This window comes from Calliphora vicina, chromosome 3, assembly GCF_958450345.1.
Source record: "Calliphora vicina chromosome 3, idCalVici1.1, whole genome shotgun sequence".
NCBI lineage: Eukaryota > Metazoa > Arthropoda > Insecta > Diptera > Calliphoridae > Calliphora > Calliphora vicina.
This window is the reverse complement of record NC_088782.1, coordinates 74,895,659-74,921,192: the sequence shown is the minus strand read 5'-3', so window position 1 is coordinate 74,921,192 and position 25,534 is coordinate 74,895,659. Positions and strand designations below refer to the sequence as shown.

General features: G+C 31.6%; 1 protein-coding gene across 1 annotated transcript; it reads left to right on the top strand.

Annotated features, from left to right (window-relative positions):
• The first annotated feature begins 3,169 nt into the window (after positions 1-3,169).
• Positions 3,170-25,318, top strand: ATPsynbetaL (ATP synthase, beta subunit-like). Its single transcript, XM_065503464.1, has 7 exons — positions 3,170-3,300; positions 3,381-3,488; positions 16,049-16,296; positions 18,844-19,113; positions 24,081-24,534; positions 24,603-24,889; positions 24,952-25,318. Exons 1-7 carry the CDS (start codon positions 3,255-3,257, stop codon positions 25,234-25,236), a joined length of 1,698 nt encoding a protein of 565 aa, XP_065359536.1. The 5' UTR covers positions 3,170-3,254; the 3' UTR covers positions 25,237-25,318.
• The last annotated feature ends 216 nt before the right edge of the window (positions 25,319-25,534 follow it).

Genomic DNA, 25,534 nt, shown 5'->3' with positions numbered 1-25,534 from the left:
AATTTAATTGTAACAAAATTTTGTTATACTTTTTAAGGTCACTTTTTTACAACTCTGTGTGTTTGAGGAGTGTGGTGAAAGTGCCCAGCAGTTAAGCAAGTAGTCAATGTATCCCTTATAGACAGTAATTGTCACAAATGTCGTATCACTTGGCTAACTCCAATTTATTTATTTTGGTCATTTGACACGTGTGAGCACTTTGTAGTGCAGAGAGAAGACAATTGGTTACTTCATACATCCCAAGTAATCTAGCGTGAAGACAATTGACATTTAAGTGTCTCTAAGTAATCTGGAGTGTAGTCACTTTAAACGCTTTGTGAGTAATTCGTACAAACTGGTTTTATACAAATTGTGTTGATATAATTCTCATACAGTTTATTTTTATTTTTGCTTAAGTATCTGGTATCCCATGTAACATAGCATGAAGTCAATAGTCACTTTAGTGTCTCTTAGTAACCTATGGAGAAGTCACTTCATACTTTTTTTTTTGTACTGCTCTTTATTTTACCCACCAGAAGCGTTGACTACTTTCGATCAGCTATCAGATAGTCACATTGTATCAAAAGAGTCAATTGAACCCCTGCTTAGGACATGTACGTGTTAAAATAACTAGTCAAGTAGCTGATCAAGTAACCAGTTACAAAGCTAGTAAGGTAACTGACGCTATATAACCAGTATGTGAATCTAATGCGTTGCCTAATTTGGACTAGCTATTAGACAGTCCCATTATAATCAAAAAGAGACAATTGACCCCCTGCCTAGGACATGCCCGTGTTAAAATGACTAGTCACGTGGCTATCGAAGTAACTAGCTCCCACCCTAAAGGATGGGTAAAATCACTAGTTCGGTACTGTCTCCTCGAACTGCTGGGTGGTTTGAAAACCAATACATATAAATAAAATGATACCAATACATTCTTATAGTTAGGTTTTTTTTGACAACCGACTTAGGTTTTTTTTGACAGCGTTTCACTTCTTGTTATTATTCTTTGGTTTGGAATTATTTGAAATTCGATTTTTGTAAACAATGAAAAAGTCGTTGACACATATGAAAAAAGGGAAACAACGTTAAAAAATTTTGATTTTTAGTTTGTAATTTATATTGGTACTTAAAAGATACGTAATGAAATTATTTGTTCTTTTGTTAAGTTTGTCAAGTCTTAACCATAGTGTAACCGACCGTTTAAATTACAAAATTTATTTTAACATAAACTTGTATTTACATCAGAATGTACTACATAAAACTTTTATTACACCATTCCGGAATTTCACCGAAAAATTCTAATTTTGTTATAGTATTATTTAAAAAATATGTGGAGATGTCAGCTTTTTTACCAAACTAGAACCAGATAATCTTTATTGCTTGGTGAATTTGCTTTCCTGGTCAATTCGCAGACGAATTTTATGATGGGGCATCCCTCAGTCTTCGTCGGGTTTAACAATATGATGTATGTTTAATTTGATGAAGACAATCTTACATATTTACTCATTATGAGAACTCAACATAAATTTCATCATGTTGTTTGACCGCAATTTCGAAAATAAGCTTTTTTTGGTTCGGTTTCTTGACATCCGACACTTATCTGTTTTTTTGGTTTTCTTGAAGACTGTGTAGTTTCTTTTTAAAACAATAACATAGTTCAAATTTATTTAAACTATCATAATATATTAGGACATTATGACAATATGACCAAATAGTAGAAAGTGTGAATACCCCAATTGTATAAAGCAAAATATAACAAGTAGTCCAATTCTTTGGCAACAGTTCCTAACTCTAAACATGTGTTAATGAAAAAGTACCTAAGTGGAAATATGTGTTAGTAACAAAAATTTATATGTGTTGCTCAAATTAAAGCTTAGGTATTTTCCTTGAAGACCTTTTTTGGTCGCTTAAAAAAGGCCCATTTAGGAAAAAAGTAAGATTTTGCAAAAAAAAGTCAAAAATTGTATGTCTTGAGTTACAAAACATTTATTGGTTCACTTGACATGAAATGCCCCATATATAAAATTTTATAAATTTAAAAATTTCTAACTAATAATCAAATTATCTTTAAATACAATTAACGACTTCATACATATTTTTGACTTAATTTTACATATCGTTACCATAATATAGAAAGGTCCTAACTCGTGTTTTTTTTGTAAGCCCAGATTTTCCCAAAAAATCTCAACTTAAAAAAAACACAAGTTAAGGCCTTTGTATATTAAGGTAACGATATTGAATTCATATCTGGTATGATATTTGGTAATCCGTTTTGTTGAGTTTTGTATGCTTTGTACAGGTGGCGTTAACAGCACAGCTGATTTACTTTTTTTTCTTCGCCTTGGGGACAAACTTGTCATAAATTGTTTACAAAACAAATTTATTTTATGCCTTAAATTGTTTTGTTTACCTTTTTAGCTTCAAAAAAAGTTTATAAGATCTTTTAAAATTAGTGTTTTGATCTTGGAAATAACAATTTATGCCACGTGAATACATTTGGAGCATTAGCGCTACCATTTTCACCGCAAAGTGTGCCACCATTAACCGAGCTTCCAGGAGGCACCCGTATTTTATCAGTTTCTTTCATTTGTTTTAGTATTTTTCGATGTTTTCTCTGGACAATTACTGATCACTAGCAAATAAATTTAAACTTTAGTAATGTCTTCTTAATATTAATTAGCGTTGGTGTAAAATTTACGTTATTTTTATTGGCTTTATTACTATTTTTACTTAATTTTTTATTAAATTGATTATTTTTGTTTTTTTTTCACAAATTTTTGTTTTGTTTTTTTTTGACACATTTGCCCCTGAAACAACAATAAAACACAATGTTGTTTTTGCTATGTTGTACTTGTTGTAATATCAACGCCACCTGTACAGTAAATTCGCCTTGCTTTATACCAAAGTATAAATATACTTTGCTTTATACGTTATACTTTGGTTGTAATCATGATACAATAATTGTAGAAGGTAGAATCACTAGGGAGAGTTTTCAATATTTAGCTCTATAACGTCAAACTTTGATTTTTATTTTGTTCATATTTTTTTTAATTTTTTTTTGTTACAAGAATTGTAAAATTGAGAATTTATTTTCTACTGAGTGTACCTTATATTGTTGTGTCATGGTTGTAATTATATTGTAGTCGCAAATGATCGACATTTATTTGTACAACGATAATCATAGTACCCATACAAATACGATACAGACATACATATGTATAAACATTTTTCTGAAAGTTCAAAAATTTGAAAAAATATTTAATTTAACAACAATGAATGTTTTGAACAAAATGTATAAATTTGCAAAACCAGCAATTGGTAAGTACATATATATGTACGCGTTGAGATTTTATGGTGTATGTATATTTAATGACCATACAATTTTACGAATTCAATAGTTATGCAAAATGATGGATACCAAAAAAATCTGTGGTTGCCGCAATTGAGTTTTTTAAAATCTCGTTTTCATCAGAAAATAGCAGCCGTTTATTTGAAGAAAGAAGATGGTAAATATTAGTTAAATTTGTGCATATTCGTTAAATATCTATATTATCAATTAGTTAAATGTGTGATAGAATTAGGGATTTTAATTTCCCGACCTTTTTTGATTCCCGGGAATCGGGAAAATTTGTCTCGACTATTCCCGAAATATATAATAATACTGTTAATTATGAATATTATAGCAAAATTTCATATAAAAACTTAGTGTTATAATCATTATATAAAGAGCTTCGTATTAATTAATTAAATTTGAGTTAAATTCACTAAAATCTTAATCCGTAATTAAAACATGTCAGCCTTTCATTTAATAAATTCATTCCCAATATCTAATTCTTTAGCTTCCTTCAAAGCTTCATTTAAATTGAAGTTAATTAATAACAGAATTTATTCAAACTTTGATTGATTAAATTTTTGTTGATTCAATGTTTTTTCTTCATTCAGTTTTATTTAGATTTTAAAAGGAATGAATTCAATACAACTGAATCGTTAAGAGATAAAATTTATTTTGATCTCGAAAAAGGAATTAAGAATTTATTCCTTCGATCCTTTGTTATATATGTTATATGTAAATATACATAAAGCTTTCATTTAATGCTTTTAATATAAAAGTTTATACAAATAATTTTTAACAAATATAATGACGGAAAGCTTAAAGATTAAAATTTCCAAATTATTGGATTCAAAAGTGTTCATTCACAAAATCAAGACGATATGAATTTTTGTAAGACAACATCTGCAAAACACACTCATTATAAAGCTGTTATTGTTACTAAGAATTGCTGTGTTTCTTTTCAATGCCAAAATCAAATCTTTACTTGAAAATATCAAATGGTGTGCCGCCATCAAAAGTAGGGGCCTTTTTTCTACTAGAGTTTTGTGGAATAATTCGCACAGATCCAGCTTGGCTTTGAAGATTATTCACCTTATGTCTTTTTAAATGTCAATTCGAAAAACTCCAAATAAACAATAATAATAAGCGGTCTATTATTGCCGAGATATAAACGAAAAACTGTAAAAAAAACTTTTAAATTTAAAAAAATAGAGTTCTAACTTGTTGTCTTTGAAGTTGCGTCAGTTTTTAATTCCCGGGAATCCCGACAAAAAATACCGGGAATCGGGTAGTGAAAAATTGGCAAAATTCCCGGGAATTCCCGGGATAAAAACCCTAGATAGAATATTAACCCATTTTAATATGTCATGAATTCCATCAGATTTCACAAACAAATTTACCTTGGGTCTTTCGATTTTGATCATATTCGGTAAACACCTACTCATTAGAGTCATTTTGGACATTTCCATTTAATTTATTCCTAATTTCGAAATATAATCCTTTGAAAGATACTTATGTCCTACATAGACTACATAATTTAAAAAAAAAATTGTTATAAAAAATGCATTATGATGCATGAAAGAGTTGGCGTTAAATATAACACATAACACATATAAATTTTAATTTGTTCGTTTAGTCGATTTAACATTTTTTACGATTATGTGAAAATAATTTATATTTTACGTGGAGAACGTTTCCAAAAGTATGTGTATCTGGAAATTGATGCAAATACAACTTCAATTAATACATTTTTGGAGAACTAATATATTTATAACTATGTAGTCTAAAGGGGGCATAATTATCTTTCAAATGCATCTTAAATCAATAATATCCGACATCAGGTTTATAAAATACTAGCAGACCCGGTGCGCTTCGCCACCCCAATTAGAAGAAAGAAATAGTACTATTAAGTCTCCGTTTGTGAATCTAATTGTAAATGTCTAATTTCATATTTCTAGGTCCATTATTATAGAAAATGCAAAATGTGTTCCAAATTTTAAATTTTTATGTTTATTATTATAAAATATTCAAAAAGTACCATTGCAATAAGGAAATAGTACCATTGATTATCACTTTTAAATTCGCATTCACTAAACCATAACCCGTCAAGTTTGAATTTTAGATTTGTATATCATTTCCTATATTATCAACTAATTTTGTTTCTATAATACTTAAGATTTAATAAATTATCACAAAACCGAAACCGATCGGTTTTTAATTTTTTACAACCGAAACCGCGGTTTTGAAATTCTTCGATTTTTTGGAAACTCTAGGTCCGTTATTATAGGAAATTTAAAAAAGTACCTTTAGAATATATAAAAAGTACCAAAAATCCCCCACTTGCGGATTCCCACTCACTCTGGTCCATATAACCTTTATTTCATATTTCAAGGTTCATTGGTGAAGAAATTACAAAAAGTACCATTCGAATAAAGTAAAAGTACCAAAAAGTCTCCCCTAGAATTCTAACTCACTTAGGACCATGTAGTATGCTTAATTTCATGTTTTTAAGTCGATTATATTATAGAAAATTCAAAAAGTACCATTAGAATATAGAAAAAGTACTAAAAAGTATACACTTGTGGTTTTCCAGTCACTCGGGTTCATATAAGCTTTATTTCATGATTCTAGGTTCATTGGTGAAGAAATTACAAAAAGTACCATTCGAATAAAGAAAAGGTACTAAAAAGTGGCCCCCTAGAATTCTAACTCACTTAGGACCATGTATGCTTAATTTCATGTTTTTAAGTCCATTGCTATAGAAAATTAAAAAAAGTATCATTAGAATAAACAAAATGTACCATGAAGTATCCGCTTGAATTTTCAATCACTTAGGACCATATACGCTTAATTTCATATTTCTAGGTCCATTATATTATAGAAAATTCAAAAAGTACCATTAGAATATAGAAAAAGTACCAAAAAGCACCCACTTGTAGTTTCCCACTCACTCGGTTCCATATAAGCTTTATTTCATGTTTCTAGGTTCATTGGCGAAGAAATTACAAAACGTACCAATCGAATAAAGAAAAAGGACCACAAAGTCTCCCCATAGAATTCTCACTTACTTAGGACCATATATGCTTAATTTCATGTTTCTAAGTTCATTGTTATAGAAAATTCAAAAAAGTACAATTAGAATAAACAAAAAGTACCAAAAAGTCTCCCCCTAGAATTCTCACTCACTTAGGACAATATATGCTTAACTTCATATTTCTATATCCATTATTACAAAAAATTCAAAAAGTACCATTCCAATATAGAAAAAAAGTACCAAAAAGCAGTCACTTGTAGATTCCCACTCACTCCGGTCTTAATTTCATGTTTTTAGGTTCATTGGTGAAGAAATTACAAAAAGTACCATTCGAATAAAGAAAAAGTACCAAAAAGTCTCCCCCTAGAATTCTCACTCACTTAGGACCATATATGCTTAATTTCATGTCTCTAAGTCCATTGTTAAAGAAAATCCAAAAAAGTACCATTAGAATATAGAAAAAGGACCAAAAAGCCCACACTTGTGGTTTCCCACTCACTCGGTTCCATATAAGCTTTATTTCATGTTTCTAGGTTCATTGGTGAAGAATTTACAAAAAGTACCAATCGAATAAAGAAAAAGTACCAAAAAGTCTCCCCCTAGAATTATCACTTACTTAGGACCATATATGTTTAATTTCATGTTTCTACGTCCATAGTTATAGAAAATTCAAAAAGTACCATTAGAAAAAAGAAAAAGTACCAAAAAGTCTCCCCCTAGAATTCTCACTCACTTATGACCATATATGCTTAATTTCATGTTTCTAAGTCCATAGTTATAGAAAATTTAAAAAAGTACCATTAGAATATAGAAAAAGTACCAAAAATCCCACACTTGTGGTTTCCCACTCACTCGGTTTATATATAAGCTTTATTTCATGTTTCTAGGTTCATTGGTGAAGAAATTACAAAAAGTACCATTCCAATAAAGAAAAAGTACCAAAAAGTCTCCCCCTAGAATTCTCACTCACTTAGGACCATATATGTTTAATTTCATGTTTCTAAGTCCATTATTATAGAAATTTCAAAAAAGTACCATTAGATGAACAAAAAAGTACCTATAGTACAGTTCACACATTTTGGTACCTAAATATTATCCCCTATTCCTAACACTAACTTCACTCAAATACATATCAGCTAACTTTAATGTCGATAACTGAAATAATTTAAATTTTAAAAAAGTACCATTAGGAGAAAAGTACCAATTTCCCTTTTCTTACTTGAACACCCCTCAAGTTTGAAATTTAAAAATATTCCATTTTGCCAAAATTGTTTATGCTACAGGCATGTATCAAAATATTAAAATCTGTGTTAATGTGCCCAAGAATAAATATGTTTTAAAAAAAGTACCAAACTGTTTACCCGGATTTGGCCCAATATACACCTTGGTACTCGAGTTCCAAATAACACCCTGTTAGTTAATTTTTGTATGAATCCAGGAACCAACGTTAAAAAAATTATCAAAATTGGCTTAATAATTTCAAATATAATGTATTTTCCCGATTTTATCCCCTTTTTGGTACCATTTTTATCCCCATTGAGGTGGTACAATTTCATAGAAATAAATTTCTGTAACGTGGTGGGAGCTCATAATAAAATATTCGTATGTCTATGTCAAATTATAGAAAAACATATTTTATGAAAAAGTACCAAAAATTAACACAATTTTTATCCCTTAAAGGTTCGAATTTCCAAAAAGTACCAAACTTATATTTTTTATTTTTTGTTAATTAAAGAATACGATTTAAAATTTGTTTCTATGTTTATTGGTTTAAAAGATACATAGGGTGCAAAAAAAGTACCAAAATACAGTTTTTACCCGTTTTCTCCCCTAAAAGTTTCGAATTTCCAAAAAGTACGAAACACCTGTCAGCTTATTTTTTAAATGGAGTAACATGCTATTTTAAGTTTTTTTATATCTTTATTAGTTTTGAAGATATAAGGTTACCGAATTTACCCGTTTTTACCCTTTTTTACCCCCTAAACGTTCGAATTTCCAAAAATCCCTTCTTATCGGATCGTTTTGGGGAGGGAGGAACCCACAGTTAAAATTTCGTGATTCTAGCTTCAGCCGTTTGGGCTGTGCGATGATGAATCAGTCAGTCAGTCAGTAACGTTACTCTTTTATATATATAGATGACTATTTAAAGTAGGGATGCCAAATTCAGATTCCCAAAAAGCTGGACATTGGGCTTTAAAAAGCTGGACAAATCAAAAAAAACGACATTAAAAAAATTACTTTTTTATTTAATTTTGGTTTTGTGTAAATAATTTGTTTTTAAATATATTTTTATCCATTGTAATCAACATATATGTATTACACGGAGCTACAGTGAAAAAAACTTGGAAACGACTTAGAGTGGGTATAGATATGTAGGTCTTGTTGAGTAAATACAAATTGTTATTCTAAAAAAGTTATTCTAAAAAAAGTTTTCAGTGATGTTCGACAACTTAACGACCAGTAATTCAGGCAGTTTTGGTCTGATTTTAATTTTTTAACGGGTTAAGAAAGTAAACTTATTACTCTTTAAAAGGACGTGCATTTTTTGATACATTTGTAAGTTATAAATTATATGCATACATTTTATGAAAGGTTAATTCTTTGCCTTTCCGTAACTATTTAAAAATGTGTGTGTTATTAGAGGTACTAAAGTACCAAAGTCTTAACGATTTTCTAAATAGCTAACCACTGTTTTTAAAAAGTCTTCTAATTTCATCTTAAAAGTTTTATGTTCAACTTAGGTGCCAAAAAATGTGTTATGTATTCTACATTTGAGGCTATTCATAAGTACGGTCATTATATCGTGCAACTCTAAAACTGTACAAGAGTCATTCTCAAGAGTTGTAAATTCCTACATTATGTTTTGCATAAAATATAAATATGCTTCTGATAATCCTTCACGTTTACATTCATCTTCTTCATTGGCATAAGTATCAGAAATTCTATATGACACGTATTCCCATTAAACTTTTTGGCATTTATTTTGTTAATTTCTTCAAAAACACTTTTTTGCATAAGTTATTACTGTGTACTAGAGATGAGCGATCCCGTGATTTTTGAAGAACGTCGTTCTCAGTGAACGTGATTTATAAATCACTGTTCTTTTAAACAGTGACTGTGATCACGTTTTATCTATGTTAAGCAAAATAACAATTATGTTAAGAAGAATACATAACATATTATTTTCATTCTTAAATCTGTTCTTATGTTAACCAAAAACTAATATTTGCTGATTTAAAAACGTCTGTTAAAAAAACATAGGAAAATAACAGAATTAAGCAAATGCAACAAACTGTATTGGAGATATATAAAATTATGCGCCTAAAAATATGCAGTAAACAGCAGTTACCAGTGAATGTTAAAAAATATAAAAGAACGACATTTAACAGTTTGTTGAAATACGTAAAAGAACGACTTTCTGCATTTGTTACCAGTGAATGTTGAATAATATAAAAGAACGACATTTAACAGTATGTTGAAAAATATGAAAGAACGACTTAAATGAACCTGTTACTTGCTATATTCAGTAACTGTTGTTACCAGTGATTTTTCAATCACAGTGATTAAATCACAGGTATGGAAATATCGCTCATCTCTACTGTGTACTAATTAGTAGTAAGTAAATTTTCATTTATGGATATTATTGTTGAAAATTTCTATTTAGCTGGATAATTCCAATTTTCTGGACAATCCATCCAAGTCCAGCCTGGCTGGCAACCCTAATTTAAAGTTACATGCAGTGTTGCCAATTCTTGGTGAACAAAAAGGGCTAAATACTTAGAAAAAGGCTAAAAAGTGGCTAAAAATTGCTAACATTTTTAAATTAAACAAGTAAGAAAGTATGGTCGGTCAAGCCCGATTTTCGGAAGCGGGTCTATATGGGAGCTATGACTAATTACGGACCGATCGTAACAAAATTTGGTGACATGAATTTTGTATATATAAAACTTATTTGGAGCGCAACTTGTGGAGATACATATATAAATTAAACATTTATGACCGATAAAGTCCAAGACGGACGGACGTACATCGTTTAATCGACTCAGAAAGTGATTCTAAGTCGATCGGTATTCTTTAAGGTGGGTGTTAGACTAATATTTTTGGGCGTTACAAACATCTGCACAAACGCATTATACCCTCCCCACTATGGTGGTGTAGGGTATAATTAAACATTTATGACCGATAAAGTCCAATTTCGGAAGGACATTTGTATGGGGGCTAGGTGAAATAATTGACCGATTTCAGCCAGATTCAATAGGCTTGGTCCTTGGGCCCAAAAAATTACATGTACCAAATTTCATCGAAATATCTTCAAAATTGCGACCTGTAATCTGTGCACAAGGTTTACATGGACAGCCAGCCGACCAGACGGACGGACATCGTTTAGTAGACTCAGAAAGTGATTCTAAAGCTGAATTCACCCATGAGTTTCTGAAACATTTTTTGTTCGGAACAATTTTTTTTTATATGTATTTTGAAGTCTCTCTCAAAAATAGAACGTCAAACTACATATAACAAAAAAATGTTTCAGAAACTCATGGGTAAATTCAGCTTAAGTCGATCGGTATACTTTAAGGTGGGTGTAAGACTAATATTTTTGGGCGTTACAAACATCTGCACAAACGCATTATACCCTCCCCACTATGGTGGTGTAGGGTATAAAAACACATTAATTTTACTCCAAAAACTACTTAGAGTGTTACATTTGGCTATGCCGAATAGACAAACAAAAATGTATGAATATAACACACGTTCAAATGAAAGAAAATAAGAATATTTATTCCTGTATGTTGATCCTTAACTTTAAAATAACGTAATATGGCCACACGTTTTTAAAATCTCGTATTTATCACCTGGTCTGCAAAATGCTCCAATGCAATTTTTTTTATGAAAGCCAAATTCTAAAGTAATCTTTTGTGATAACTTCGTAATCGGTGGAGAATATTTTGATATTCATATATAATATATGGCTAATATGCCCTCAAGTAATGCAGAAAAAAATATTAAAATTATATTCAATTATGGAAATTACGGGTGTGGCATGCTGGTCACTAAACATAAATATTTATTTTAATTTTAGAAAAAAGATGATTTTTTATATTTTATCAGATATAAATGATCATAGCTGAACCATAGCATAGATTTTATGACCATTTAACTATGGGAGCGTTCCAACTTAAAACTGCTTAAATTGTTTACTGGTTCAACATTTTTAGTTAATTTTTGTCATAATATTAGAATTGATCGTTAGAGTAAATATATAAGTTTTGATTTAGCCATTAAAAAGGGATAAATGAAAATAAACAAGTAAGAGTGCTATATTCGGCTGTGCCGAATCTTATATACCCTTCACCAAATTATACTTCAAAATTTTAAATATATTTAGGTAAACAAAATTTTTAATTTTTTGGAAAAAAAAAATTTTTCTGTTATTTTAAATTTTTTTTTTTTTTTAAATTTTAAAATTTTCAGACAGACAGACAGACAGACAGACAGACAGACAGACAGACAGACAGACAGACAGACAGACAGACAGACAGACAGACAGACAGACAGACAGACAGACAGACAGACAGACAGACAGACAGACAGACAGACAGACAGACAGACAGACAGACAGACAGACAGACAGACAGACAGACAGACAGACAGACAGACAGACAGACAGACAGACAGACAGACAGACAGACAGACAGACAGACAGACAGACGGACATGGCTTAATCGACTCCGCTATCTATAAGGATCCAGAATATATATACTTTATAGGGTCGGAAATGAAAAATGTAGAAATTACAAACGGAATGACAAACTTATATATACCCTTCTCACGAAGGTGAAGGGTATAAAAATGGCTAAAGGCTAAATTAATTTTTTTAAGGGCTAAATTTAGCCAGAAAAGGGCTAAATTTTTACTGAAATTTAAATAGTGAATGAAATTGCGAGTTTTTCGAAATATAAAAGAACAAAAATGTAAATGTCCAAAGGACTCCAAAGGATATGGCCGAAATCGGACTACTGGTTTTTGGTGGAATTCGTCACATGTACTTGATGGTATTTCTTTATATTAATATTTTTATAAACAAATTTGGAATATGGAGAAAAAGATGATTTTTTTATTTCCAAATTAAATATATATGAGCAAAAACACTATTCTTTTAAAATCTATGGAACCGACATTTAAATATAATGAGAATTATAGAAACTACATTGGTATAAACACTAAAATATCCATATTCAGTGTTAGTTATTGGGCTTAGTGCACAAATATATTTAAACAAACTTCAAGAGTACGTTTTGTATTCAGACTGAAATTTGCATATGGTTATATCATAGGATTTCGAGAAATATTCGCGTTTAATGAATTTTCCACATGTGGGCCTTATATAGGAGCTATGTATATTTATGGACGATAGTCACAAAATCCAGCAGTATGATTTCTGCCTTCTTGAAACAAATTTCTGTTAATTTTTTTTATCGATATAGACACCCGAAAAATACATTAACGCACATAAGTTAATTTAGTTTTCGAATGTAGACCTTATATTGGACATATGACTTATTATGGGCTTATCTCCATAAAATATTATTACGTGATGTCTATGTACATACTTGAGGTCTACTTTTGTTGAATTTAATTTAAACAGCGCTATTAAGAAGAGTTTTATGGGTGATTCTCGAAAGTATGAAATATATGAAAGCTATGGCGAATTAATTACCGATATTTAAAAAATCTTGTATGATTCTTGGATACAAATTACTGATCTGTGTAAAATGTTGGTTCAGTATTGATTTTTTTTTTAGATATTTATGTAGGTTAATGTGTTTTTAGGAAGAGGTTCTTATATGGAAACTATGGCCAATTATTGACCGATCTTCACAATATTTGGTACAGCGATGTTTGTATATATTGGTTTTATGTATCGAATTTCAACTTTATAACTATACTAGCTAAAACCAGGTGTGCTTCGCTACCCGTACCGTAAAGATTTACAATATATTTAGTCTATCTAAAATTAGTTTCTGTTCATGTGAAAAACATGAATTTTCTAGATTTAGTCCGCAAACTTGCAAAGACTGACCATGAGCTTTATCAATTGCCAATTTAATAAAAGCTAAATGAATAAACAATTTTTCGTCCGGCACTGGCTGGACTAATTAAATTATAATTATTAGATATAAGATTTGAAGTACTTGTTGTTAGTTCATGAATGAAGATACAATAAATAAAAAAATAAAATTGAAAAAAAAAAAAAAAAATTGTCATTGCAAATACTAAGCAAATAGGAAACTGCAATCGATTAAAATCAAATGGCATTTCCGAAATTATAATTCCCAGTTATAAAGGTCGCTCCGATTAGATTGTTCATTAATTGCCTTACTGTAAGTCGAGTGCCATTACAAATACGCAAACAATCATACAAACACACATTGACTTTTACAGACGAAGAAATAGGATCATTTTAAAAATTGAACATACCCGAGGTGTTCTACTTTGGGAACCCCTGGTCCCTGGTGGGCTCATGAGGTCCAAATTCAAAACTAAAACTCGACTACACTTCCTCTTTGCGCATGTGAAATTTCATTCAAATCGGCATAAGGGTTTAGAAGTTACAGATTTATTTCCCTCTTTTTTTATTCTCATACCACTGTGCGCTGATGCACAGTGGTTTAAAAACTGTTTTTTGGAAATAATTCGGTGTCTTGGGAACTATTGGAGATATTGTTACGAAATTTCACATGGTTTGAGCTGAGGTGTTTTCGAGTTGATTTACGTTTGTTCAGCTTCCTAGCGTAAGTGGGGGCCAGTACGTAGCCCCTCAAAGTTGGTCACCTCGGGTATAAATTTTTTTAAAAAAATCGCCAAAAATCCAATTATGATCCGAATAAGCTGAAATTTTGAATATAAATAGTCCTTGAGAATATCTACAAAAAATGCGCATACAAGCGTAGGTTATCTCTATTAGTGGAAGAGGTTTTTTTCAGGTTTATTGATTTATTTTTTTAATTTTGCTCGATCTTTTTTTTTTTTTAAAAAAAAGAGAAGTAACTCAGGCAATTAATATGCCTATATATAATTGTGTTACTTTCTTTGGAAAGGGGTTAGAGGGAGAAGAAAAGCTTTTTAATTGACAACTCTGCAATTGCGCGTTATGTTTGTTATTAGTGCAGGTTGCAGCGCCTGTGGTGGTGAGATGCCGCATTAGTCAAGCCAACAACCTTTATTTAATTATTTTACCTCGGTGGCGTATTACACCGAAGGAGGGCGCTGTGATAAATATTAGTTATTAGTAAACTAATAATTATTATAAACTGATGTTGTTGATTGGCAGCGGCTGGGAATCGAACCCAGGCCACAAATACCATATCATGCTTAATGATCAAACGCGCTAACCAGTTAAGCCACAGCACCCTCATCTTTTTATGGTTTTTTAGATATGGCGGGCCTACGGAGTGTCGAAATTTATTTTTAAAATATCAGCTATATTGGCGATAAAATTGTAAATAAAATAAAAAAACTTGCTAACAGTTATCTCTTCCCTATAAAAAGGTATAAGCATCCAAAGTTGGAACTTGTAAAAAGGACCGTATTTTTTAAGTTTTTTTTTCCAAAAAAAGCCCATATATTTTTTCTTTTGTAGAAAAAAAATTTATTCGGGACTATATAGAATTTTTATATGATCCGGAGAGAGAACTTAATGCAAAAGCGTGTAAAGAAAAATTTGGCTCACTTAAGCCTATCACCCCTGTCCTATCCAATCTTGGCCAATTTTAAAAGAAAATTTCGGTTTGAGTAAAAAATTCTAAAAAGGCAAAGCACCAATCCACAAAAAGCTCCATATTTGTATAACCCCATATGTTTCTTAAATACCTACTAAGTAATTTTACTATCACACTATAAATAACGTCACAGTGGGCACTTTTCTAAAAAAACTCAGTTTTTGGAACACATTTTGTCCGTTTTAGGAATTTCGATATTTGCAAATAAAAAATTTAAAAAATTCTAATGCCATTGATTTATGGACATTTGAGTCTACTATATATTGGTTCCAAATTTTGTTATGATATCTTTAATCTTAAGTTAAAATTTCTCATTAATTAAAATTTTATATTTTTATTCGTGGAAAATCACCATATGATTTTTTTTAGTTTTTAAGGTAAATGAAGTCCCAACATTTTATAAATTTCGACCCTCCGTAGGCCCGCCATATCTAAAAAACCATAAAAAGATCGAGCAAAATTAAAAAAATAAATCAATAAACCTGAATATCTCTTCAACTAATAGAGATAACCTACGCCTGTACGCCCTTTTTCTTAAGGACTATTTATATTCAAAATTTCAGCTCATTCGGATCATAAATGGATTTTTGGCGATTTTTTTAAAAAATTTTAGACCCGAGGTGACAAACTTTGAGGGGCTACGTACTGGCCCCCATTTACGCTAGGAAGCTGAACAAACGCAAATCAACTCGAAAGCACCTCAGCTCGTAAAAATACCTCCAATAGTTCCCAAGATACCGAATTATTTCCAAAAAAAAGAGTTTTTAAACCACTGTTCATCGTCGCTGATTTACTTGTTTGTTCATACAAAACAAAATCACTAAGAAAACAAAATCACGAACAAAATTTGCTAAAATTTTAACAAAATTGTCTTTTTGCTCATATGCATATACAAAATTTATCTTTTTTATAATTTTATAGATAACACAACTGATGTAGATTATTGTGATCCTGAACCAATTTGTGAAAAAGAGACACGGAAATCTCCCAGTACCGATATTACAGGTGGTACCACCACAGCAGTTGATAAAACACTTTTCAAGGTCGGACGTATACATGCCGTAATTGGTCCCGTTGTTGATGTTATTTTTGACAATGAAAACATACCTGATATTATGAATGCTATGGAGGTTTCCGACTATAAAGCAGGTCCAAGATTAGTTTTAGAGGTTTGATATATTGAAATAAGAAATATTGCTTATAATTGACACAATCTAAAGGTCCTAAGGTTTTCAACAAATACTTAACTTATACTATAAAAACTTAACTTATAAAAAAAAAAAAACTTCACTGTGTGGACACGGATGCAGTTTCAAAAAAGAATTTAAAAATGTTTTGCAGCAAATGTTTCACAGTGTGGACCGGGACTAAGTTCCACAAACAGTATTAAATAGTCACTCAATGTTTTTTTTATACAGACACACTTTATAATGTACACGAATTCACTTGAAAAATACAGCACACTTTAAGGCACTCAGTTGATGTTTATTCGAAAAGCGTCTCTGATAAACTCACTAACGACTGCAACCTCTGCTACTATTTATAACACTGCCATCTGCACTCTAGATTGCTCTTTAACTGTCAAAGCTCGTATATTCTAGAGCTTTCTAATACATACGCCATCTGTTGTGTACTTTCTACAATGTTCTTTAACTGAATATTCGAATTCGAATATACGGTCGCAGCAAACAGTGTTGCCATACTTACGATCAATGGTCAACTGAAAGCTTTTATTCAATGTTAATAATGCCCACATATATGTTACAGTTTGCTATTACAGCACTGCTATTTGAAAGCATTATGCTACTTTTAAATCAGCCGTTAAAATCGTTATATTTGAATTTAAGTACTATTTCGTAACAATATATTGTGTGCAAAATCTGTTACACCAAAATTTCTGTTAAGTCAGTACGTGTTTGAATTCAAAATTGTGCAAATTCTGAGGAGTAAATAAAGGCTTTTTATATAAGTAGTTGATATTGTTGAAAACCTTAGGACCTTTAGATTGATATTTTAGTAAAATTAAATAATTTTATAAAATTTTGGGACTTCATTCACATTAAAAACTAAAAAAAGTCATATGGTGAATTTTTGGAACCAATGTAGACTCAAATGTCCTTAAATCAATGGCATTCGAATTTTTTATTTCCAAATACCGAAATTCCTAAAACGGGCAAAATGTGTTCCAATAACTGAGTTTTTTTTTTGAAAAATGCCTACTGTGACGTTATTTATCGTGTGATAGTAAAATTACTTTGTAGGTATTTAAGAAACATATCGGGTTATACAAATATGGAGCTTTTTGTGGATCGGCGCTTTTCCTTTTTAGAATTTTTTACTCAAACCGAAATTTTCTTTTAAAATTTGCCAAGTTTGGATAGGACTGGGGGTGGTATGTCCGCTTAACTGAGCCAAGTTTTTCTTTACACGCTTTTGCATTAAGTTATATTTCCGGATCATATAAAAATTATATATAGTCCCGAAGAAACGTAAAAAATGCGGTCCTTTTTATAAGTTCCAACTTTGGATGCGTATAACTTTTTATAGAGAAGAGATAACTGTTAGCACGTTTTTTTCATTTTATTTAGAATTTTATCGCCAATATAGCTGATTTTTTAAAAATAAATTTCGACCCTCCGTAGGCCCGCCATATCTAAAAAACCATAAAAAGATCGAGCAAAATTAAAAAAGTAAATCAATAAACCTGAATATCTCTTCAACTAATAGAGATAACCTACACTTGTAAGCGTAGTTTTTGTAGGACTATTCATATTCAAAATTTCAGCTCATTCGGATCATAAATGGATTTTTGGCGATTTTTTTTAAATTTGAGACCCGAGGTGACCAACTTTGAGGGGCTACGTACTTGCCCCCATTAGCGCTAGGAAACAAACATAAATCAACTCGAAAAAACCTCAGCTCAAACCATGTCAAATTTCGTAACAATATCTTCAACAGTTCCCAAGATACCGAATTATTTCCAAAAAAAAGTTCTTAAACCACTGTGCAATGATGGAGAGAAAAGTCTGCAATGCTGCAACGGACACAAAATGCACAGGTGTTATATTTGCGGCTAAACGTGAAAAGATTTTAACACATTATATAATAATGTTCCTCTAAAGCCCAATGCTTTGACTTTTGGATTATCAACTTTATATAATATTAGAAGCAATTACAAGCAGACATCACATTAATATTGAACAATTTTATGAATATGCACATAAAACTTCAGAAATGTATGTGTAACTCTACAATTAGTACCCCATGAGTCCAACGGCGCACACAATTTTTATTCATGGCGGAACTGTAATCCTGGATCCAAGGATTCAAAGATCCTGAGAATATAATTGACCGTCAGTAATCAAACAAAAAACATTCCACCCCTGGTGACTCCTCTCCTAATCCTATCATCGCCTAGCTATCTTCCCTTTGAATATAACCTATGATTTTTGAGTCTTTGTATACAATTCTCCGGAACATAGATTTTTGCTCGACATTTTGTTCGAGCTCCTCATCTGAGATAATATCAATTTCGTTTGAAGAGGATTTAGTTGGTTATTATTTCTTTGAAAGTATTTTCGAATCTTCAAATAGAAACCTCCAAAAATCTAAAAAGTTCAATTTAATAACCTGTCTAATATACATACATATGTACATATATTTACGGAATCGTTATTTGAACCCTGATTATTTTTGTACATGACGTTAAATTTTAGGTGTTTCATCATTTGAGTAATAACATTGTGCGATCGGTTGCTATGGATAGTACTGAAGGTTTGCGAAGGGGTCAAAAAGTTACCGATACAGGACATCCTATACGTGTTCCGGTTGGACGAGCCACCCTTGGCCGTATTATTAATGTTGTTGGTGATCCGATTGATGAGCGTGGACCAATAAAATCAGATTTTCATTCCTTTATACATGCCGATGCTCCAGCAATGACTGAACTAAATGTGAATCCTGTCTTACTGGAAACTGGTATTAAGGTATTGTAATATTTTATTAATTTTATAAAAAAATTAATGCAATTCAGTTTTAAATACACAGAAAATAACATACTTATGTTTCTATTTTATGATTATGTTGTACTTCTAATGATCTCTAACTCCGAATTCAATCGTCTTTTAATTGAATGGATTCGTTTACAGGTGGTGTCCGAAGGAATGTGGTTCCATACTTTCATAACATAATTTTTTAGGATCTGTTTGTTCCTTATTGCTGTATTTATTATACTCCGGTACAATTCGTTATCAATGTGGTTTAAGATTGGTGACTGGGGAGGAGAATGAAGTTGTATCAGTACATTAGACAAAAGCCATTCCATTACAAAGTGCTGCTGTAGTCTTTAGATCCTTATCCTGTAGGAAGTAGCAGCTTCCAGATAGACACATTTCATATACTGACTGCTTCAAATTATTCATTAGTATTTTAAATACATAAATCGGTCCATTCTTGTCTAATTAAAAACTTATTTACCCACACCAGTCGCTGACATGCAATCCTATAACCTAATAGAACCTAATTGCAAGTGTGAGGGATACTTCCCTTATTTAAAAATTATCTTTTGAAGTATGTCCGCAGTTATTATTAAAATAAAATATATTGTTTTTCAAAATAATTGAATGAAAATATTTATTGCGTTTGGTGCGTGAACTTTTTTAACAACCGCGAAAAAATAATACCGTGATTTTTCATATTTTTTAATGCTCTATTCGACTATGCTATGCCAATTTGCATATTTGCAAAAAATGTCAAAAGTTATATCCCTAATGTACATGAAATAAAATGGCTGGGATCAGTGTAGACTCCCATACAAAGTCGGTACATATTTATTTTCAAATATGTGGAAAACTATAATTACTTTACGAAGATTTACAAAATATTTACATTGTTACCGTATGAAATGAACCGTATTCTTTTAAATACAAATAAAAACAGTTTAGTTGTTTAAAATTGTAACAAATCGTTAATGCAACTTCGTAACACTGTCATTTTGTTGTTGGGTATTTTAACCCACCTGCGCTCAGATTCATCGTTGTTCGCTCAAATAGGACACCCGAGTTGTACTGCTGATGTTGTCCACGACTTTTGGCTGCTATGCAATGTGGACAATTTGATATCCAATCGGCAAAAGCTTGTTGACATCCGACCCAATATAAACTTTGTTTTATCTTTTCTAGACCACCACTGGGGCCCTCATCGAGCTCATCGATTTGCCATCAGCACTTTCCAATATAACACTTACTGGCTGGATATGCTAATGCATTCATAACTGAGATCGTGTACACATGACCAGGTTTTTCATCATTACTGGCTCCTCCTTTCCATTTTCGTTTTGTAATTACGCAGAATGTGACTGAATTTACCGCAGTTATAGCACTTGATACTGGCAGGCTTTGCTAATGCATTCATAACTGCCTGTTTTATAGCGTTCACCAATTTATAGCGTGGCACCTACCATATTTGCTGTGTAGAGATTTCTTGTGTCAATGCGAATGAAACGGTTTCTGCAAGCAATGGCTTCATTGGGCACATTCCGCATACTTTACGTCAAGATCACGGATTCCCTTCACCAAACGTTCAATTTCCATTGCGAAGTCCTGTAGCGTCTCATTGGCTTTCTACTACGCAATTCCGGAAATTCCGCAAAATTTCCAATCCCGAAATCCGGGGAAATTTGCGAAAATTTCCGGGAATTATTTTCCTTAGTTATATGTGATGTTTTTATACCCTTCAGCTTCGTGAGAAGGGTATATATAAGTTTGTCATTCCGTTTGTAATTTCTACATTTTTCATTTCCGACCCTATAAAGTATATATATTCTGGATCCTTATAGATAGCGGAGTCGATTAAGCCATGTCCGTCTGTCTGTCTGTCCGTCTGTCTGTCTGTCTGTTGAAATCAATTTTCTGAAGGCCCCAGATATCTCCGGGATCCAAATCTTCAACAATTCTGTCAGACATACTTTCGAGAATTTTGCTATTTAAAATCAGCAAAATCCGTCCATAAATAACGGAGATATGAGCAAAAATCCGAGACAACCTCTGAAAATTTCATCAAAAAACACAATGTATTGCATGCTTTGACAAAAAAACAACAAAACGTATGTTTGGATGTGCAAGCTTTGCGTATTTTGTTTTTTTTTTGTGTTTTGTTTCTTTTGGCGTTGTTGTTGTTGTTTTTTATACAACTAAACTTTTGTTTGGTTGTGTGTTGGTTTTTTTGAAAAAAAAAATCAACAAATCGTATGTTTGAATGTGCATGCTTTGCGTATTTTGTTTTTCTTTTGTGTTTTGTTTCTTTTGGCGTTGTTGTTGTATTTTATACAATTAAACGTATGTTTGGATGTGTGTTGGTTTCATTGCCTTGCGTATTTTGTTTTTGTTTTTTCTTTTGGTGTTCTGTTTCGTTTGGCGTTGTTGTTGTTTTTTGTGTTCTTGATAAATTTAGGATGCTGTACGCTGAAAGTGGGCAATGTATGGACATATATACTTATTATAAAAAATAATAATGCATCCACAACAAAGGTGAAGGGTATATAAGATTCGGCATAGCCGAATATAGCACTCTTACTTGTTTAACTTGACTTTCTCTGAAAGATGCTTAAAGCTCCAAAACAAGTGCAGAAGATCCATACAACAAAAAAGATTTAACCCAAATATACCAATAACAAGTTCATTATTCGAAAAACTCGTGAATGTTGAGGGCTGTCATAGAATTCTATACCGATCGAAAGTGGAATTATTTTAGTATTTAGCTTTTTCACAAAGAGTAAAACGAAAATTTTTGGAATAAAATCACCTTCCGTGGATTTGAATTTTGTTTAATATTATTGGATTTTCTTCAAGTTTTAATTAACATCTTTACTTAATCTTTATTTTTTTTTTGCAAATTATCAGAATTAATTAGAATCTAACGAAGAACAAAATGGAAATGGAAATTGCCATTGGAAAAGCCATTCCGTTACAAATGACAAATGATGATAGATTTGTATATGTATAAACCAAATTAGAAATCGAGTCAGTTTATCTCTTTGTATTAAATTTTTTATTGGATTTTTTATTTGTATCCAATTACATTTTAAAACCTATTACATTTTTTAGCTTTTTAACGAAGTCTACATTCATAAAAGACCCGACAGACGTTGTCCTGTCCAAGCAACAACAGCATACATGTAAATCAATGTACATATTTTGAGTTTTTATATAAGTAATCGAATTTTGGTCTGAAATATGAGTGATCACATACCAAGCTCCTTTTCTTGATTAAACGCTTATTGGCCAAGTTATTAGCGAATTTAGAAATTTTGAGTTTTTATATAAAAAATCGATTTTTGTTAAGAAATATGAGTGATCACAGATCGAGCTCCTTTTCTCGATTAAACGCTTATTGGCCAAGTTATTAGAAAATTTAGATATTTTTTTTTAGTTTTTATATAAAAAATCTATTTTTGTTCAGAAATATGAGTGATCTCAGATCGAGCTGCTTTTCTTGATTAAACGCTTATTGGCCAAGTTATTAGCGATTTTAGATATTGTGAGTTTTTATATAAAAAATCGATTTTTGGCCAACGCAAATAGAAACACTCATCGTTTCTCGGATGGACCTAATGTTTCGTTAGAAAATAAATGGGGGAAACCTGGAACTGGAATGCCTTGTTTCCGTCGTTGAAATTTTTTTAACGATTGATTCCAAGTATATATTCCAAGGATTATAGCAGCGTTCGGCTAAATTTATCATTCCGGCACATATCAAAAAATCTGGTTAATGTTGTAGATGGCGGTCGATCAACCATTTTTCAGATGCCATATTTGGCCTTTGGTCGCATATTTACAGCATTTGATAAGTGGGCGTATTATTGGGCGTAAAAAACTTTTGTGGACTACTGCGAACATTTAAAAGAAAATAGCCAAATTGGTCCAGGCGTTCTGCAATTTTAGATATATCGAAAAAAAAGTGGGCGTGGTAAATTTTTCTTACGAATTTTACTACGAACATTTAAAAACAAATTAGCCAAATAGTCGTTTTCCGATTTTAGATAAATCGAAAAAAGTGGGCGTGGTCAATTTTTCCTTCAGTAAAAAATTAAATTGGATAAGTTTTTTTCAAATATTGTACAAATTCATTACTCATTAAAATATTGACATATTACTCGGCATTTAAAATTTTATCCACTTTTTCCGGAAATCCTACCATTAAAGATTTTGTAGTTGCTTCCGTTACTACTTTCATTCTTTAATTTTTTCACATTCACATCCTAATGTTCTGGACAGTTGGGTGGATTTGCTTCCCGTGTTACAAAGTTGACATTATGGTTTGAATACCACTCAAGGGGCATTTTTCCATAGTGACATGATACCAAATCGGGCCAGATATATGAAGGTACTCTTTACTGTTTTAAGAAAGGTTAAATCCGTTTTTGTAGACACTCCGTAATATGTATGTATATATTTCTGTGTTTATCGTGCCTGATGTCACAAATGATTTGCTTCTTTTGCCACAACTGCTAATGCCTTCTTCAGAATTTTGTTTGTTTTTTTTATCCGCTGTTGTTCTTGAACATCAGCCTTATCAGCCACATAAAAATCTTAAATGGGAAGTTGTGAAAAGTCTGCTTCAGTTTCATCATCGATCACACAACATGTGTATTTTTTATATAAAATTTTACCTCAATTTTTTCGCTTGTTCTTTTGCTTCTAAGTTCTTTACCGAGTTGCGATCTGGATACCTTATACGACTTCAACCCAGCATTAGCTTTGGCTCTGCGAACAAAATAATCAGAGCAAATAACTTTACGAGCTGCTTTTTTGATAGAAGTGTTCGGTTTTTCGACTTCTTTTGCATTGCAAATATCTGACCTTTTTTCCTTTTAAATGCAAAATGTTTGTTTTCGCCACTGGTTGATAATATTTTACGAGTAATGGAAATTGAAAATGATTCATTTGATTTGTAGGTTATTGATTTATTGGCACCATATGTGAAAGGTGGAAAAATCGGTCTATTTGGTGGAGCTGGAGTGGGAAAAACTGTTTTAATTATGGAATTAATTAACAATATTGCCAAAGCGCATGGTGGATATTCGGTATTTGTGGGTGCAGGGGAACGTACACGCGAAGGCAACGATTTGTATATGGAAATGATTGAGTCAAAAGTTATTTCTTTGGATGACGATAAATCCAAAGTTGCCTTAGTGTATGGTCAAATGAACGAACCACCAGGAGCAAGATCACGTGTAGTTCTGACAGGTCTTACCATCGCCGAATATTTTCGTGATATGGAAGGTCAGGATGTTTTGTTATTTATTGATAACATTTTTCGTTTTACTCAAGCCGGCTCAGAAGTATCTGCATTGTTAGGCCGCATACCGTCGGCTGTTGGATATCAACCTACTTTAGGAACTGATATGGGTAAGAATATCAGATAATAATGAATTGTATAACATTAAAAATACATATATTTAAAACTACATTCATAGGTACTATGCAAGAACGAATCACAAGTACTAAGAATGGCTCAATTACATCTGTGCAGGCTGTTTATGTTCCAGCGGATGATCTGACAGATCCGGCACCAGCTGCAACATTTGCTCACTTAGATGCTACTACCGTATTATCCAGGCCAATAGCCGAATTGGGCATTTATCCAGCTGTAGATCCTCTCGATTCATCATCACGAATTATGGATCCTATGATTGTGGGCGAGGAACATTATAATGTTGCTCGGTCGGTTCAAAAAACACTACAAAATTACAAATCCTTGCAGGTGACTTTTTATAACACTGAAATTTATTTGTCTACTGTAATAATGGATGTTAAAATACTTAGGATATTATAGCCATTTTGGGTATGGATGAGCTATCGGAAGACGATAAACTCACAGTTGCTCGAGCCCGTAAAATGCAACGATTTCTTTCACAACCTTTTCAAGTGGCAGAAGTTTTTACGGGACATGCTGGCAAAATGGTACCGGTAGGTAAAACTATTGAAGGATTTAAGCGCTTATTAAACGGTGACATGGACGATATGCCAGAAATTGCCTTTTATATGGTAGGTGATATTGACGAAGCAATTTCAAAGGCTAAAGATTTAGCTGCAAAATTAAAAATGTAATGTTTTAAATTTTATTTAATTTTCATGTTCTATGTTTTTAACTACTGTTCTATTTATTAAATTAAAAATAAATTTGTATGGACCATTATCAAATTAGTTGATTGTTGATTACATACATATATTTCAGAATTTTCCGATTGTATTTCAGAAACTTCCATGTATATTTTCAGAATTTTCTATTTATAATTGTATAATTGTACTAGCTGACCCGACAGACTTTGTCCTGTGAAAGGCTTTTTCAAATGTGTAAAAATAGTTAAAAGGAGAAAAAAACCACGTATTTTTAAATGACCATTGT